Source organism: Gossypium hirsutum, chromosome A10 (assembly GCF_007990345.1).
Source record: "Gossypium hirsutum isolate 1008001.06 chromosome A10, Gossypium_hirsutum_v2.1, whole genome shotgun sequence".
Lineage (NCBI taxonomy): Eukaryota > Viridiplantae > Streptophyta > Magnoliopsida > Malvales > Malvaceae > Gossypium > Gossypium hirsutum.
In genome coordinates, this window is record NC_053433.1 from 24,314,115 (window position 1) to 24,334,826 (window position 20,712).

The 20,712-nt window shown below is 34.4% G+C and overlaps 1 protein-coding gene across 1 annotated transcript; it reads right to left on the reverse strand.

Moving 5' to 3' along the window:
* Positions 1-1,544: 1,544 nt before the first annotated feature.
* Positions 1,545-2,814, reverse strand: LOC107895789 (probable protein phosphatase 2C 35; the record flags this gene model as incomplete). The annotated part of the gene is made up of 1 exon (XM_016821014.2): positions 1,545-2,814. A coding segment is annotated over one exon (1,068 nt), but the record flags the coding sequence as incomplete, so codon positions are not given.
* Positions 2,815-20,712: the final 17,898 nt, after the last annotated feature.

The window sequence follows — 20,712 nt, forward strand, 5'->3', positions numbered from 1 at the left end:
TATACAAAGAACTCCAAGCGTTGACGAAGGCAATGGAATGGCTTGGTCTATCTTTTACTGCTTAATTTTTCTTTTGCAAGGTTTAGTTAGAGTTGTTAAAAGTTTAGTCGGTTTTAAAAAAATTCATCTAATTTTTATTTAAATTTAAATTTAATTTAATCTGATTTTATTAAGAAACGTAAAATGAAGTGATCAAAATCTAAAATATATAAATTGATAAATCCAAAAGTTTAAGCTGAAATTAGGTTGGTTGGTTTTGTGGTAGAGAAATAAGGGTCAAGCGGTTGGATGAAAACCCACGGAGGCAGGAGCAGTAGAGCCAACACTAGATGAAATTATCGTAGAAACCGAAGCAGGAGGCAAATTCTAAGATGAAGCAGGACCTCGACCACGAGGAACACTATTTCTGGCAATGAGTTAAGGTTTTTCTTTTGGGATTTGAATGTTGTCAAATTTGGAAAGTTTCCAGACTTACAGACAGTCGTGAGCAGTGGTTGCCACAACGAACGGCTGAAGCTACAATGACAGAATCACGGTCGACATCTTTATTTTTTCTCTTTTTCATCTTTTTCTTCTTCTACTACTCGGCCTAGCTAGGGTTCTTAAATTAGAGCTGTTTACATTATAGGATGACAGGTCAATTTTTCGCATATAACGGAAAATAATTATTAGTGATTGATTTGGTATTTTTTTTAAATTTAGTGATTGAGTTATAATTTTTTTTTTAAATTTAATGGCTGTTTTGTTATTTTAATTAAAGTTATTTAGTACTGAAACATCCAATTGGGTTTATGAGAATCGCCATTGTAAGTTATTTGTTTCCTTGATACAACATTTAGTAATTGGGTTACAATTTTTTTTAATATTACTTGTGCTATTTTTTTATTCCATTCTTTATTTGTTTTGTAAAAAGAAAATAATTTCATTACTAATATTATATATTATTAAATTTAAATTTCCATAATTTCAATAATATAATAAATTTATTGTTATTTACGAATTTGTTTAATTTGATGTAAGATAAATGTGATTTACAAAGTTGATTTGATGAAAATTAATAATTATTATTAATTAATTATAAATTTTTATTAAATTAATTTTAAAATTCAAATTCCACACTAAAAAATTAACACAGTTGTTAAAATACAAGCTTCAAATTAATAAAAAAAATAACAAAAATGATTATGTAAATTTTATATTATATTCTTAATAATGCCCTATAAAAAATGATGAAACGAGTATAACTATCTATTCGAGTTAAAAGACTATTACAACCGTAGAAGAGAGATTTTTAAAACCAGCTAATTTCAACATTATATATGGCTTCTACATGTCATTCGAGGTGATATATTTCACATCAAATTTCCGAAGGCCTTGAGCAGAGGCAGAGGCGAATTTAGGGACTGATAGGGGTCTTAAAATATAAAATTACAATTTGGGCCTGAGATCTGTGTATACCGTGACCTATGTGAAGAAAATTTTAAATTTATTAAGGAAATGCTGAAACTATGACATTAATATCTTGCAGTTATCCGCAAGAATCATAGATTGCATATCTCAGAAAAGCTAAATTTCATGATAATATCAATACGAGGAGAGTTCCAATAACAGTTCAAAAGCAAAAGACATTGGAAAATTCTTATTCACTTCCCCTTCGTGTTGACTTATCAAACTAGATAGTATAATACAGGTTTAGATACATCATTTTACATGAAACATTCATTAAAATCTAATGTAAAAGATATTTCAGCGGTTGCTTGTGAATATACAAAGCAAACAAATCTCACATGAGGAAACACTTGAATGCCAACATATGAATGACGGATATATAAATAGTATTACAAGCAAATTGGAAATGTAATAGCAAGTTATTAATTCCAAAGATTTGCATGAATATCGTACCATGTTGACAACAGTTCGGCTAGGTAGAAACTCAAAAACTCCACCACTTGCAACAACAAAAAATAGATGATTTGGTGTAAGTTTAACTACAGAAATCTCAGGATCAGCAATCACACCTATCTTTTCTGCTGTACTATCTCCTACACTTCTTGTAAATGCAGTCCCGGGATACATTCCATTTGGAATCCACAACCTTGGAGGATCACCACCTTCATTTTCCTCTTCACCCCAATTTTGAATATTTGGGTCTTTAAAGCCTTCAACTTGGTCAATACTCAAAACCCTGGCCCCACAAAGCTTCACCCTTTCATATTCATCTTTCCTAAATGACGTTTGATCCACAGATAAATCCTCAGCCAATATTTGATCCCCATTCTTAACAGCAATCACAGCTCTTGAATCACCAACATTAGCAACATAAAGAGTATCCCCAACATCAAGGACAGTTATTGCTGTGGTACCACTCATAGTGTCATCAATCTCACTATCATGTAACTCAGAATTTATTGCTAGAAATGCTGAAGTATAAGCTTTTAAAGGATCATCCAACAAAGTGGAGTCACTGGATAATATTTCTACAAGTATATCATTGACAAAGTTTGAACATTGAGCACCGTATTGACCATGTCCATCAAATACACCAAAGACATGAACATTTGGGTTAACTTGAATTTGTGTTTTGATACAGAAACTATCTTGGTGTTCCCTTTCAACTGTGTCCTGGTAATAAACAAGTTGTGTTAAAATTGAATACTGCAGAGTAAAGTTGTGAGATGGAACATGAACTATCTCCAATGACGGTTGTGTAAGAATGTGTTTGCTTTTGTAAGGTCTCAATTCTCCACAGAGATCTGAACCACCATCTGGTGATGATGGATATCTACTACAACACTTTCCATTAACACAGCCATGATTTCAAACACAAAGTTACACATAAAAAAGAGGATTTTGTTTCTCGTTTTGTTTCTAAATTGTAGCTTAGGGGTTTGATAAATGACCTAGCAGAAGCTGAAGCTGAAATTGAAATGAGTGGAACGGTTAGAAGGAACCAATTTTAGGTGAAAGAGGAGAAATTAGTTTTTTTAAGAGTTAACAATTCGGGTATTTTTACAGTAAATTTGGCTAGAAAGCATTCTTTCAAAATTGAAAAAGAAAATAGAGCTAATTGTTAATGGAACAAAGCATAAACCAAGAGAGTGGGTTTTTTAAGACAAAAAAGGATGAAATGGAAGAGGGAATAAACCCTTGAACAAGCATTTAAAAAAAAAAAACTGAAACCTGAAATAGAGGCAGGGAAAAAGGAAGCAAACATTTTGATGATTTAGGGGATTTCCATCTTTTAGTTCATGTAAGAAAGATTAATACTTTTCTTGCGAGAAAACAATATCAGGCGCTCGAGAATGAAACAAAAGCAACCAATGAGAGACCCCAAACAGAAAATGTAAAAAATTAAATTGAAAAGGGTAATATTTGTAAACCCTAAAAACTGAGAGGGAAATGTTGAATCTGGATCTTTGGAGAGATTGAGAAAATGGATGGGTGTTTGTGTCTTTACCCCGGAAAATGTAAAGAAGAGAAATGATAAAAAGTAATGGTATTTAACAGGGGTAAATTGGGTAGTTTTTAGAAAATATTTAAGGTTTTAGATTGATTTTTTTTAATATTTAGGGAAAAAAGTTAATTTTGGAGTTAGAAATAGAAAATACATTTTGCTCGACCAGTTTTTAGTCAACTGTACCTTTTCTCAATGGTAAAAAAATCTAACAGTCAAACTTTTTCCAACAGTAAAAAACGGCTAGTTTATTTGTTATATAAACCCAAGTCATTTTCTTCCTTTTACATTCTAATCTCATTCTCTTAATTCTCTCAATTCATCTATTCTCTCAACTTTTTAGTTCTTAATTTTTCGTTCAATTTCTCTTAAAATCTTGTTGTTTTAATTTTATATTTCGTAATTTCTTTGTTTTTAATTGATTTTTATAATGACAATTCCGCTTTTTCGTTTGGATGACAAACACATTTTCAATGTCCAATTGCAAATGGTACGAAAATACTATTAAATATTTTAATTTTAATTAAGTTCATTATGAAGTTGTTAACATTGTTAATTTTATAATTTTTTTATATTTATATAATGAGCCGAAGATCGAATTTTAGAGACATACATACACAATTTAACTGCGAGGGCACTGCGTGTTATTGAACAACAACACTTGAAGAGGCGGGAGTCTTGCACGTGTTTCGTATGCTCGGGGGGACTAAATTAGATCCCACACTTATCAGCACTTTGGTGGAAAGATAGAGACTCGAGACACACACATTCCATCTTTTGTACGGTGAATGTAAAATTATACTCGAGGACATAGCTTTACAACTCAGTTTACTGGTGGATGGGCCAGTTGTTTCGGGGGCAATGGGTGTTGGCGATTGGAGCCAATTTGTGAGCAACTATTAGGCAATGTGTTGAACAAGTTTTTTGGCTGCTGGATAAAGATGAAATGGTTGGAAGAAAATTTCAATTATATCGACAACTTCGTGAGTGTCGTTGAAAAAGAATAATACGCTCGAGCATTCATCCTAAGGTTAATTGGGGGTTTTCTAATGTTTGCTAAATCTCAAAATCTGATACATTTAAGGCGACTACTATAACTTGTCAACTTGAAAGAAGTGGGGTGATTTAGTTAGAGATCAATTGTGTTGACGACATTGTACTAAGAGATGTGTCGGGCGACGTAATTACAAAAAATTAAAATCGGTGATTGCATGCTATTTTTGTCATGGGCATGGTATTGGCTACCATTTTTACGTCCCCAATAAACGCCTCTCATTTGTTCCCATTCGTAATAAGGTAAAATTCATTTGATAATATAGTTACCATAATATATTTCATTATTATATTTTTGAAGTAGTATATTATTTGAACACGTGGAACAATGAGGCGAGTTATTTGGGTATAATGAACAAGCTCAAAGATATCTGACTACTGTTGATCAACGATTGGAACCGAATTTTAGTTTTTGAATTCTTAAATTATAAAATATTTCCGTAAGGATTTGAAACTTAATATTAGGTACTTAAAAAAATTATAATTTCGTACTATAGTTTGAATGTATGCCATATATTGATCCAAGAATTCAAGAATGCATCCTAGTCGAATATTTTGTGAATCTCAATATTTGGCATGTCAAGGTGCCATTTATAGTTTTCGCAAAAGTTAACGTGCACAAATCTGATCGAGTAATATGCTAGTTTGGGTTTAGGTAAAATATTCTGCCATCACCACAGGACATCAATGAATTGTACAAGGTTCACTTGTGAGGGAGAACTAATAAAGATTGGGTGAAATTCCACGCCAAATATATCTACACTTGGGAGCATAAGTACAATTTCATACCTATGTGAGAACCAATTCTCGCATTGGATTTGGTAACCTTTACGAACTACATGACATGATTTAGACATCATGGTAAGCCATATCTATTGCCAGGGAAGGAAAGAACTAGCCAACGTTGTCATAAGAGGCCAAGACGACCCTACATGAGTCTTAGGTTAATAGTACATGCCTCAATGGAGTTATCATCAGCTCTGACCCGACACGAGGCATCGAAGGGTACACCACCTTTCGATTAGTATGGTTCATATTATTCTAGTGCTTTCATTAACCCTATTTTTTTTACACAAGCACCACATTATGCACCACTGTACCATATATCAATGCCTTCTACAAGTGTACTTTTTGCACCACCTCCATCCCCAGCACTATATGGAGCGTCAATGCTAACAATAACATCAACGGATTTGCCATTTTTGACAATTCCAACATTTTATCCGCAACCGGATTATGTGACACCATACACTTATTTGTCAGTAGTGTCGCAAACACTCCAACATCATTGTTCTACCGAGGTGGCTCATCTTCGCTTACCTATTACTACAACCAACGATATAAGATTGCAACCTATGATGGCACAACACTCAAGCACGAGGGAATGGGATGAAGATCAATATCAAGATTAAGATGGAGCTCGAGGTGAAGATGAAAATGAAGATGAAAAAAATGAAGAGTCGTAACCCTAAGTACATAATAAATCTTCCTCGCATCCAGCACCCATCGGGTTGTGGCACACATTCGACCCAACGACATTGATGATTTTTAATTTTTTTTCATGTAAATCGTCATTTACTTTGTTAACTTTTAATTTGTATTGTATACTTTTTTTCTGTCCATAATGTACTTATTCCAATTATATAAAAAAGTTGATCTATTGTATTTTACATTAACAATACACTTATTTACTATCTAAGGAAAAAAAAATAAAAAATTGAGTTATTTATTCTACTGTATGTTTCATATAAATAGTATATACTTATTTATTTATAATCTATGAAAAAATAAAAAAATATTATATTGTATTCTACTATATTTTACATCAATAATATATCAATATTTACAAATTAACAAAAAAATGAGAAGCAATGCAAAAAATGAACAAATTGTTTGTTTGTTTGTTTTTTATATGTCTATCAAAAAAATGAAAAAATGTGTTAATTAGGTTTTGTCCTTAATGTTTGCCCCAAGTGTGGACATGTTGGCTTAGTATGTCTTAAGTTCCTACAAAAACTGCATAACCTCGATTGGTCTATCCTCTCCCGAATATTCATATTATCGTGTATCTAAGTAGAATTCGACTAACCTTTTGGCTTATGGCACAACCTAATATTTAGTACCAACTCAAATGGAATGGAGTGCTCAGTACAGACGACGACATACTTTCATTTGGGGTTGGTGGGAATTCAGATTTCCATACTTTATATATGTGTTTTAGTTTGTACACTTTGACAACATAACTCATGCAATCCAGATGTGCCGAGGCATATGCAACAATTATATGTGCACATAGAAAATGAAGTGCTTGAAATCTCCAATAGTCAGGAGCCCTTCATCCTAGGTACATACGGTACAATCCCCTGATAATACATTCATTGGGTCTATGGAACTCCTTAACCTAAAATGTTTGATTTGGACACGAGTGACACATTGCAGATATAGAGTTTACTCATTTTGCATGTAACACCCTATACTCGACCCAATTGTTGGGCTCGGGTATCGGATGCCACAAGAAACGTTAAACTTAAACATACATCTATAATTAAGTTTACATTTAAAATAACTTATTCACTTGGGCCTATTAGCCAATAATACATACACTAAGAAAATTCATAATAATTTCCTATGACTTTATTTTCGGTATACTGTTACAATGTTCAAGTATGTTTCTATTTTTCTTTCGGTTGCTTCTACTACATTATGCTAATCAAGCAATGGCTGGCTTGGTCTCTTTATTCATCTCTATTGTCATGTTTTATCCTGCAATTCAGCAGTAAACCTATAAGTTCTGGTAAATTTAGTGAAAATCTGCTAAACAATATTGTATAGCCAACTTGCAAGAGAATAATAAGAGACAAATTTTGGTCAGAGAGTCCAACTCCCTGTTTCCCCTTAGTATATCACAGAGCTTACCCTAGATGTTGTTGTCTCACTATTTCTCTTACATCTTCTGGTTTTCCTAATTCAATACTTTTATGAGACACATGTATGTTCCTTCATGATATTGATCACTTGTTGGGGTGAGCTAACTCTGTCTATCCTAGCGTCACCTTCTTACTCGCTTTTCACTATTTTTACCAAAATACTATCTACTAGGTAGGTGGCAGACTTATTCTGCCCCTAGCGGACCCTCACCCATGAATCCCTACTATCCGGGTTCCGCTAGATCACCCGTTGCCACTTGCTACTCCACAATATACGTTGCTTCTCTAGTGGACTCGATTATTGTATATTGGCCTCACTTTACATTTTCTCTTGGTGAATTCTTTTATTTGATTAGGAGATCCTTGCCTTTTGGGCACACCTCTCTTATGTAAACATGCAATTTATCATGTCATTGACGCTTTTCTTTAAATATTAATTCATGGCGTACCTCTGGTTCAAAGAACTTTCCCTGTTAAGGTTTCACGTCTTACTTCCTGTTGGACCTTTCCACATTATTGTTTTTGTGGACTCCACGTAATGTTGTAACATCATACCACCATAGCCTAAATTTGTAAAATCCATATGCTTAATGTTCTAGTGGATTATGTATGCCCACATACCAGCAACTCTTTTGGGTGCCTTAGCCGAGCTAAGGTCTTACACCATTCTTACCTCGTATTCCAATAGTCCTGGTGGACTTATTCATGTTTATTGTCCCGATGGCTTACCCATGTTTACTATCCTGCCAGACTTCATTTCTATGGATGCATGGAGTCTTTCATCCATGGTCTTACATCGTTTCACCATTCTAGGGCATCATCTCTGTGGATGCCATGGAGTCTTTCATCCATGGTCTTAGTCATCATACTTGGTTGCCATAGCGTTTTTCATCTATCATCTTGCACCTTTTTCCTTATTCCTTATCCCGTGTCACTATGGCATCTTTCATCTATGGTCTTACACCATATCCATTTTGCCGTGTACCATGTTGCCATTGCATCTTTCATCCACAGTCTAACGCTACATACCACATACTAGACTACCATGGTATCATTCATCCATGGTTTTACGCCATATACCGCCGTCACGGTGTCACCCCGAAGGACCAGTTGATACCGTTGTTGTGGTAAATACAATTCCATTATTTCATTCCTCGAATCCTCCTCCCATTACCTCATTTACACCACCTAACCTTAATGCTCAGACACCACAGTGTCCCTTCCGCAAAGTCTAATGCTTCGCCTAGGGCAGTAACTGAAAGGTTCTCTCACTGTTTCATATCCTAACTTCTTCTAACCCATGAGGTTTATCTCCAGTTAGCATGAAATTTATGCATCTAATCATCATCTATCTTAAAGTAGCTGTAAACAACTTGTCATGACACTGCAATTTACTCATGTATTTCCTAGTTTATGCAGAAACTCACCTTATTTCCTGATGCTTATCACTGTGGCTTGCCCAAATTCTAGTGTTTCCTTAGACTTGGCAACTTTTCTTAAATATTTTCTTTCACCTGGACATCCAAGCCTATGACTACTGCATCATACAAGGTCCTCACGACTACAACCTCTTTTTCTTCAAGATGACTGAAGATGATAATTTAGAAGGGAAGAAGGTGTAAACAAGCTTTACGAATTCCCTCTTCTAATACGGATGATAGTAGAAATAGGATCGTAAAGTTATCTAAGTAGCGGATTTAACATAGGGCTTAGACCTTCGGAAAGAAAATTGGATATTGACACAACCTAAAACAGAATCAAATCCAAGTCAAATAAAACAAATAAAAAAGACTAAAATAAATAGAATAATAAATCATAGATTGGAACAATAAAGAAAAAAAATAAAGAAGATAGATGAAGAAGACAGAATGTGATGTATAGAAGTCCTAAAAAAGCCTTGGAAACACGAAGAATCCATAACCTCTTCAAGCGGCTTTAATTTCCCCTCCAAAATAGAAAACTTGGCAAGAAAAAGTTTGAAGATGATCCCCACAATCTTAAAAGATTGTTAAAACTCTTCTAAAAGAAACTCAAGAGAAATTCTTGAAAAGAAAAACATAAAGATAATTTATTAACTTAAAAGAAAAGTTGAATAAAAATGAATTGATTTTCTGTGTACAATGCAAAGACCTTTATATAGGCTAACTAAATAAATCTAAATAAAACTCTTAAGTATACTAGAACTCTAATTGACTTAAATAAGAAGTAGTTTTAAACTAAATTTTCTTGTTGACATAAAACTATTATATAAATTAAAATACTTAATAATTATAAAAAATTTAGAATAAAAATAATAAATTAATAAGAGCTGATAAATACAATATTGGACTTATATTTAATAAAGATTAAGCCAAAAACCTGAAACCAATATGAAACGCTTAAGCTTGTGGGATTGATCGGGGTCCTTGAAGTGAAACGCCTAAACTTGTTAACAGTTTCCATATGAACTTGTCATCATAGATTGAGAGATTAGAGCCACGAACAAAATTAGTTCCTTTTAATTCATCCTTGTTCCAAAGTCCATCGTCTTGAAGTTTCAACTCTTCTTCTCGAATTTTTTTTTTTGTGATAAAGTCTTCAACGAATAAGTTGAGTTTTGACTTTAGCTGTTTGGATTTGAATCTCCTGATTGGGCCTTGAGGAAAACTAAGCCCATCTCTATTATGGCCTTTGAATTGGACTGAGTTGCTTTTATCATTCCTCCCTTCTACAAAAGGATTCGTCCTCAAATCTTCAATATCAAAAGGAAAAAGTTTAGTGACATTAAAAGTGGCACTAACATTATACTCACTAGGAAGATTGATTTGATATGCATTATCATTAATTTGCTTGATTACTTAAAAAGGTCCATCACCAGGTGGTTCCAATTTTATTTTGCGGTTAGTTGGAAATCATTCGTTTCTCATATAGACCTAAACCCAATCACCAGGCTCAAATATAACTTGCTTACGCCCCTTGTTAGCTTTGTTGGTATTTGCTTCATTTGTTTTGGAGATTCGTTGTCTTGCTTTCTCATGCATAGATTTCACCAATTGAACTTTCCTCTCACCATCTAAACTAGAAATGTTTTCTATAGGCAATGACACAATATCAAGTATAGTTAGTGGATTAAAACCATAAATAATTTTAAATGGGGAATAATTGTGAAGTGAATAAATCGATTATATGCAAATTCAAAAAATGGCAAACATTCTTCCCAAGTTTTAAGGTTCTTACCCACAATAGCTCGTAGTAAAACACCTAAGACTCGATTGACTACCTTAGTTTGTCCATCGGTTTGGGGGTGACATGTAGTAGAATATAATAATTTCCAAAAGTGGCTTAGGAACTTTACATCTCTACTAGATACAATGGTACGAGGTATCCCATATAGGCGCACCACCTCTCTAAAGAATAAGTCACTACATGTATGGCATCATCTATTTTGTGACAAGGAATAAAGTGAAACATTTTTGAAATCCTATCAACAACAACAAAGATACTACCTCGACCCTTTTTAGTTTGTGGCAAACCAAGAATGAAATCCATGGATAATTCTGCCCATGGCGAAGAAGGAATCAAAAAAGGAGTATAAAGTCCATGAGGTATTACCTTAAATTTTGCTTATTTACAAGTACATTTAGAACATACCTTTTCAATGTCCTTCTTCATGTGCAACCAATAAAATGTCCATGTAGAATATCTAGTGTTTTGGCGACACTAAAGTGTCCCATTAAGCCTCCACTATGTGACTCACGAATTAATTACTCTCTCATGGAACATTGTGGAATACATAACCCTTTTAGGTGAAAAAGAAACCCATCTACAAGATAAAACTTGTTAAAGACACCATTCCCACAATTTGAATTTTTTTTTGCAAAATCAACATGATTGAAGTATAAATATTTTATATGTTCAAACCCTTAGACTTTAGTATTTAACATAGTTATCAAGGATATTTACGAGATAATGCATCAGCAACTACATTTTCTCTTCCTATTTTGTAATTAATTACATATGGAAATGTTTCTATGAATTCTAGCAATCGAGCGTGTCTCTTGATCAACTTACTTCATCCCTTTAACAAACTCATTTGGCAGCAAGAAATGTTGCCAAACTTGTAGAGCTTAAACTAATGTCAGCAATTCATTGTCGTAAGTTGAGTAGTTTAATTGCACCCCATTTATTTTTCACTAAAACATGCAATTGACTTTTTTTTCTTGCATCAGCGTGACACCAATTCCAATACCTGAAGCATTAGATTCAAGTTCAAAAGTATTAGAAAAATTAGATAATTTAAGAACTGGAGCGGAACATAACTTATCCTTTAAGGCTTGTAAAGCCTATTCCTGAGCTTCTCCTCACTTAAAACCCATAGACTTTTTAATAACCTCAATTAATGGATGATAATAGTGGAGAAATGCTTCACAGAACATCTATAAAAACTTGCTAAACCATAGAAAGATCTCACCTCGGTAATTGTTTTAGGAGTGGGCCACTCCCTAATTGCCTTTACTTTTTCCTCATTGACATTAATACCTTGAGCACTTACTATAAAACTTAAAAAGATTAGTATATAACAATAAAAAGTGTATTTATCAAGGTTGGCAAATAACTTTTCAATTCTTAGAATGTCCAAAACATATTTAACATGGAAAACGTAATCATCTAAAGAAGTTGAGTAAATCAAAATATCATTAAAATATACTACCACGAATTTACCCAAATAAGGCCTCAAAACTTGGTTCATCAAGTGCATGAAAGTATTAGGCGCATTAGTCAAACAAAAAGGCATGACTAGCTATTCATATAAATTGAACTTTGTTTTAAAGGTTGTTTTCCATTCATCCTCTTCTTTCATTCGAATTTGATGGTAGCCACTTTTTAAGTCAGTCTTTGTAAATATACAGGCACCATAAAGTTCATCAAACATATCATCAAGCCTTGGAATAGGATACCTATACTTAATAGTAATTTGGTTAATTAGTCTACAATTGAGACACATTCTATACGTACCTTCTTTCTTTGGCACCAAAATTACTGGCACCGCACAATGACTTAAACATTCATAAATGTGACCTTTTGCCAAAAGTTCATCCACTTGCTTTTACAACTCCGTCTCCTCGGGATTGCTTTGATAAGCTAGTCAATTTGGAATTACTGACCCAGGTACCAAGTCAATTTGAAGCTCAATACCCCTCAAATGTGGCAATCCTTTAGGTGCCTCGTGAAAAATATCTTCATATTCTTGCAAAAGAGGCACAAAAACACTAGGAAAATAATCGTGAAGGTTAGCCAAAGGTAAACAATTTTGCTTAAATCAGACAAGGATGCAAGGTTGTTTAGTGAGCAAGGCTTATCGCACATCTTTTCCACTCACATAAAAATTATGAACCACTCTTTTTTTCTCACAAGAGGATGCACTCCCATTGGGTCATCATTAATTTGGCTATTTTCACTAGAGGCCTCTTTTCTTTCAGCCCTTTTTGAATTTTGTGTCTTACTTCTCATAACCTCATTACATAATTTCATCATTTTGATTTGATCATTGTGAACATCTTTCGAATTTAAAGGGGCCAAAATGTAGTTCTTTCTATGAAAAATAAGGAAATATTGATTTAATTTACCATGGTGAATAACATCACAATCGTACTGCCATGGTCTACCAAGTAACAATGGGGCAACATGCATGGGAATGGCATCACACCAAACATCATTAATGTAATTCCCAAGTTTAAAAGTGATTAAGGACTATTTTACCACACGAACTTCCAAACCTTCATTAAGCTATTGAAGATGGTATGGCTTAGGGTGTTTGCTACATGACAAAGCAAGAGAGTCCACAAGGTAGTTGCTCACAACATTAGCACAACTTCCACTATCAATGATAAGTGAGCAAAGTTTACCTTTAATTAAACATCTTGAATGGAATATATTAGTCCTTTGAAGATCATGATCATCCCTCAGTTGGATGTTGTGGGTGCGCCTTACAACTAGACAATAAACATCATTTAGTGGTTCTACCAACTCTTCTTCAGCATAAAACTCACCTTCATAATTGGAATCATCAATTAATTTGGGCATATCCAAATCTATTTGGTTTGGATTAGAGGTATACTCACCATCTTTTTTGGTTAACAAAAGTCTCGTGTTAGCACAATAACGACTAGAGTGCCCATGCCCTTTGCACTTAAAACATTCAATTTCATGAGCTCTTTGTTGTTTTGGTAAAGAATTAGTAGAAGTGGGTTTCTTAAAAGATGTAGAAGAAGGTTTTTTAGGAGCTTGATTGGCTGTTTAATGTCATAGCAGTAATGTGCAAGCATACATTGTCAATGTAAGTAAAGCAGACAAATGTGAGTCTATCGGATATCGATCCCACATGGATGGTAGTCTTTTGTCTATTAATGTCAGTGCAATAACTAGATATAAACAAGATAAATTGTGAGGATAGTTGTCGATGCAATAACTTGAAAACAATAAAATAAAATGTGATAATGATAAATTGGGATCCCCAACATGAATCTTCAGCAGAATACTAAGTACTCATAAGGTATAAAAGTATAGGTGATTGTCGATGCAATAAAATTCAATGTATATCTTAGCGTTACTCTCCTATTTAATCTCAGACTTAAACATGTATATTAACCTCACCTTCCGATGATGGTAGTATGGCACTATTAAGAACAAGTGGACTAAATTCCTCTAATCCTTACTCAACTTCCATCAATGCTTGTTGGCTCAAACTGTCACTGCAGTTACCAGTGTCGGTGACTGCAATAACACTTCCATGTTAAAAAACATTCAAACCCCAAGATTAAACAATAAAAGCAGGATTAAATAAGATAACAATTCATCAAGAATTTATTAGTACTTTCATACAATCAAGAATCAGAGAGTAATCACCAGCATTTAGAAAGAAATAAGAAATAATTGAATGGAGAATACTATCCCTAGGCAACTCGACTGAATCTATTTATTCCCTCTTGTCGCACAATTAGGTCTCCTCGTCAGGAGCTACTCTGCATCTGGTTTTCATGTTGACTCACCCGTGAGAGGCTTAAGCTGCCATGGACACAAGCTCCAAGGTCAAATGATAAAGATGATGATGCAGAAAGAAGCTCTCTTTTTCTTCTCACGTCCACCTTTTATGTCCTCCCAAACAATACAAGTGTCATTTCCTTAAAAGTATTCTATCATTGTATGTACAGGTTGGTTATACCAGACTGGATAACTCATGCAGTTTTGGTTCTTATCTGGAAAACTATCAGGTGTGCGACACTTCTGGACGCAGTTTAGAGTTAACTCATGCAGTGACATTGTAAGCAGCTGTTAGGTGCGGTGACAATTCTAGTCGCAATTTGGAAGTAACTATTCCAGTGACATTAATGCAATAAGATAGCAAAATTAAGGATAAAATAAGGTAGGATTCACTGAGTTATAAAATCAAATTTACTAAGCTAAAAATGCTAAAATGTATGCTAAAGATAACTAAATAGGAACAATTTAACCAATAGGTAAGGGGGAAAACATATCACACCCCTAAACTTGAGTTTTTACTTGTCCTCAAGTAAAATAGAAACTAGCAAGGCTACAAAAAAATTTACTAAGACAAATGATCATTTTGGCAACTTGAACCCTCTAAATTCCCGATGGATGAATCACATTCAGATGAAAGAATATTGCATTAACAATTCATAAGCATGGTTGAATAAGGTTGCAACTTCGTCAATGCTAGCATCATGCTTCAAACCATAAGTTCTATATACTATTGAAACATTTATTGTATAATACTAAGTATATATATACTTTTTTATTAATTGTTTTTTCAGAGTAAGGGATATCATTGCATTACTATACCTTTGTTCTTGAGAAGTAACGATGGGGTGTAACAAATCCCTAATGAGTACGTAATTGTGCCGATACACACTCATGCAGTGACAACCTTTGGCCAGATTGATTTTTCTAATGCTTGTATTGAAGTGCTCCTTTTTTAACATTTCATACTACACCCACTTTGGAGTGTTTCTAATTTATAACTATATATACATATATAAGTAGCTATACAAAGCAGATTCATTCAAGATTTAAATAATGATAGCAGTCATCCATTACTAATGCAACCTAATCCATTCATCAAAGAGTTGAAGCTACAATCTTCTATAAAATTTATCCAAATTATTCATTGATAATTCACATAATTCAAGTATTAGACATCGAATGTAACAAAAATTTTTGAACAATTTTCATTGATTAAACCTTGCATGCTTCATAAAAAAAATTAAAATGTTTGTGTATTTCCAAGCTCTATGTGCATTCCCCCAAACTTAAAGTTTGCATTGTCCCCAATGCACTAACATGAAAATGTAATGACAATGAAAACGCAATGACAATGTATACTTATCAAAATAAAACCTACAGTTACATGCAATGCATGAATACAATAATTAAAGCTTAAAACAAACTAACTCAGTTATCCGCAGCCGTCAATGTAGCTTCATGATGTTTCTTTCTCCTCCTTTTTTCTTTCGTTTTTAACCTTGGAGTGCTTCCTTTTCTTTTCTTTTGGATTTGCACGGTCTTCAAATTGCTTCTCAGTTCCTGGCTCAGCCTCGGCATCACTAGCTACTGTTTGTGTAGGAGAGGATACTTTGAGTGGTCAAGTGTAGACCACTATTGCCCATGAATTGCACTGCTCCTCACTGGTGACCTCAGTAACTTTCGCCGGTCTCGCTCCAGTTTGCTCCAAATTATTAATATTTGTACCCATAAATTTGGGTGCGATGACAACCTTCTTGAAAAAATCTTCTTCTTCGTTTCTTTCTCATTTTAGCAACTTTCTCTTCTTTAGCAATAGCTTCCTCTTTTGCAACAACTTATCCTTCTGTAGTGTAACGCCCCAATTTTCGGGAATTTTAAAAATGTTGGAAAAATTTAAAAATTCTGTGTCCTGTTTGTTTGTCGTAGGATTAAGTACATTAGTGGGCCTCTAGAAGGCCCAAGCTTAAGGTAAAACCCGATAGTTTTAATTAATTTTAATTCTATAAGAAAAAGGGGTTCTGGTTAATTGGGCTTTTAGGTATTAATTGTGTAAAATAAATCACAAGGAAGCATGTGGTAAAGTGGCTAAGTGACGCCACTAGGAATGCTATAAGTGGCGTGTGGATGATTGGGAGGACCCAGGTTCAAGTCACAATGACAGCAAATAAGGGATTAATTTTTATGAATGGAAAAGGTAAGTAGTGGAACTGAAGTGAAAGTCTGTCAGGAGAGGATTTAGGAGTTGATAAGGGATAGGATTTAGGAGTTGATAAGGGATAGGATTTAGGAGCAGATAAGGGAGGAAATCAAGGAGCTGATCAAGGAACAAGAGGAGGCCGGCCAAGGGACTTTGGCATGGGAATTTCGGCTAGGGTTAGTGCCAGTATAAATTCGGCATTAGTGGTAAGTGGTGCCGTTTCCTGACCATTCTCTTCTTCTTTTCTTTTTCTCTTCTCTCCATCCACTTATTCTTTTCTTCTTCTTTTCCCCATAGCTGAATCCTTCAGCCACCCTACTCTATACCACCTTCCTTCCATTATTTTAAGACTATAGCCGATTGCCTCAAATCCCGAAATCCCAAAAACTTGACTCCTTTTGTACCGATTTTTCCCTAGCCAAATCTCTTATTTTTTCTCATCATCTTTGGCCGATTCTCTCAACCTCTAAACCCCAGGTTTCTGTCGAAAATACCACAAGTAAAAACCCTCATATTTTATCTTTCTCTATACTTTTGCAAAAAGCCGAAACTCCCACACTATCCTAGGGACATAGCCGAATACTGAGATCACTGAGGGCTCAACTTTTGTTATCATTTGAGGGCTTAGAATTGCATCAGAATCAAGTAGGAACTAAGGGGGAACGTTGACTAGAAGAATCGGTGGTAAGTCTTTCCAACTTAGTCGATCTTGCATATTTTAAGAAAAGCCGGAATCCCTAAAAGGTTAGGGAGGTTATCATTTTTGGACTTGTAGCCCTAAGGGGTTGTGATAATAGTATTATTTTGGTAATAGTGTGATTAAGAGGCTGTTGATCAAGGGCTTGGAAAAGTTGAGTGAACGGATCTGGATCGAGACACTATTTTCGGCAAAGGTAGGAACGCTAAGGCGTAAGGTGTTGTTGGCCAAATATGGTAAGAAGTTAATATGTTGTTCATTTTGGTAGTAAGATTAATATGGTAGTATTATAATTGTAGGCAGTTCGTGCGTGGACCTCGTCAGCAAATCGTCATAAAACAGGTGTGTAACTGACACCCTCTCATAGACTAGATCGGCAAAAGCCGAAAAGCTGAAATGCCGGAAAGTTGGTATTTTGGGAATTTGCGAGTGTGCGAATGCTCGTAAGATAGTTGGGTTTGTATGTTTGGTATTCTGAAGGTAATAAACTGCAGTATGTGCGATTTCGTGCATTTTGATAACTTGGGCTTAATGGGCCAAAAATCGGGTTCATGGGCCAACGGGCTCAATTTGGTAAGTATGCGCGGTAAGTATTCTGATAGTACCTAAATGGATTGGATGTGCATGAAAACCCTAAAAGTAGCTAAATTACTACAATACCCTTATGTATGGAAAATTACCATGATACCCCTAGGTGTAAATGATCAATATGCCCCTAGGGTTAATTTTTTTCCGAAAAGCATGTTGACTTAAATCTGTATGATGTATGTCGTGAATGAATATTTGTTGCATGGGGACATGGGTTATATTATGGAGGAAGCGTCCTAGTGGCTATGCCACAAATTATCTGATTTGGTGGCTCTGCTACATATGTAACACCCCTATCCCGTAACCGTCGCTGGAATAGGTAAGGGGCATTACCGGACTTGTAACTCATGTCAGAACCGTAAAATTTTGAACTTTTTCTTGAAATAAAGATCATTCATTTAAATAAGTACTAAGCACAGCCAGGGATAAAATTTAAACTTCTCTAAGTAAACATTCAAAAGATGCCATTTTCGCATGGCTTATATACATTAACCAAAATATTCTTCCGCCACTAGTCTATTCTATACATGCCATAAAATAATTCAAAACATAACAGTAACAAGCAGTGGATAGTGATAGTGTGACTAGTTGCTGACGATCCCCGAGCCTGTAGCTTCCAAATGAGATCTATAAAACAGAGGAAACAAAGTAAACGGAGTAAGCATTACAATGCTTAGTAAGTTTTAAGCAGTGTCAACAGATAATAATCAAATTATAACATAGTTGTTCGTATTTTTATTTCACTCTTCCTTCGGGCATACTATCCCTTTACCGAATAAGCACATCTCATCATATACAATAGGCAGATAAACTTTCACATAAAAGTGAGCTCATGTGACATAGATATATTGTATAATTTCACATAACCTCTCACACTGATCTGATGTCACATAATCATAAGAATAGTCTCATAGATTGCTTACGTATGCATCACATAACTGCCTTATGATTTAGTTTAAATCAAGCTCACATATAAACTTGGAGTACATACCTGTTTAACCTTTCGCATTGAATATATTTATAAGCAATTCTTATTGCGAAGTCTTATAGCTTTAAACTCTACTCGGATTATCGGCGAGACCTTTAGCTCAGATGAAATCTCCACACGAAGTCAGCGGGTCTTAACCCAGACATAGTCACCACATATGGTCATCTGGTCTTTAATCCCGGGTTTACATCATAGAGTTTCATACATATTTATTCACATGTTACAACATTCACATCGACTATCATATTTGTAATTCATTTACCTCATCAAATATCTAATAAAACACACCTTCCGCCGTTTGTCATTTGGCCACAATATATATATATACACATCTCATACATATCTCACATTAGCCATTTGGCTTTACCACATATCCATCTCATACACATTTCGCATTAACCATTCAGCTTTACCACATATATACACTTCCACGTTCATCACATTGGCCATTCTGCCTTATCACATATATGCATGTTCACATTTATCACATTGGCCATTCGGCCTTATCACATAAGTGCATGTTCACATTCATCACATTGGCCATTCGGCCTTATCACATATATGCATGTTCACATTCATCACATTGGCCATTCGGCCTTATCACATATATGCATGTTCACATTCATCACATTGGCCATTCGGCCTTATCACATATATGCATGATCACATTCATCACATTGGCCATTCGGCCTTATCACATATATGCATGTTCACATTCATCACATTGGCCATTCGGCCTTATCACATATATGCATGTTCACCTTTATCACATTGGTCATTCGGCCTTATCACACATATGCATGTTCACATTCATCACATTTGCCATTCGGCCTTAGCTCATATATACACATTCACATTCATCACATAAAATCCTAAATCAAAATATAAATTTTCATGTATTCACATCACAATTATCCAAATATACTTCACATACCACATATACTTTCACTTTGTCTTGGCTGAATCTACATTTATCATTTTCCAATGAATAATTCAATTTCAAGCCATACTATCATTTCATATTCGAATACTTATAAACTTACAATTTCACAAATTTTAATATCAAAGATCCATCTAACACTCATATATCATTTTATAATATCACAATTTAGAATTCACGTATGGGTTTAATCAATAGCTTATGAGCAACTAAAACAAGTTTTATCCATGTTTACAACATAACCACAAATTCTCTACGAGCTGTTTTCCTGAGCAACAGTCGTTAAACTATTTGTAACTAGGGTTAATAAATTCCAAATTATGTGCCGTTAATTTTCCATGAAAGTAGACTCGTATATCCTCTATCCAAAAAATTTTCAGAATTTTTGGTTTGGCCAATCAATACCAAATTTTTCTCAAAGTTTCCCCTCTTTTACTGCTTGACTACTATGACTACTCTTCACTAAGAATTTAATTTCTCATTGTACAGAATTCAAAATATGTTTTCGTTTATTTTGTTTGAAACTAGACTCATTAAGGAGTCTAAGAATAAAATTTTATCATATAATCATTTTTGTACGATTTATACTGATTTTTCGAATACTGAATAGGGGATTTCAGAGCCATTCTGACTCTGTCTCACACAACTTTGAAAATCTCATTATCGGCAACCCCTTTACTTACACGATTTCTTGTATACAAAACTAGACGCATCACGCTTTAATTACATAATTTACTCAGCCTTTAACTCAACTCCCACAATTTATGGTAATTTTTCTAAAACACGCTACTGCTACTGTCCCTAGCAGATTTATACAATTTGCTCTGTAAAGTTCTCATTCACATATT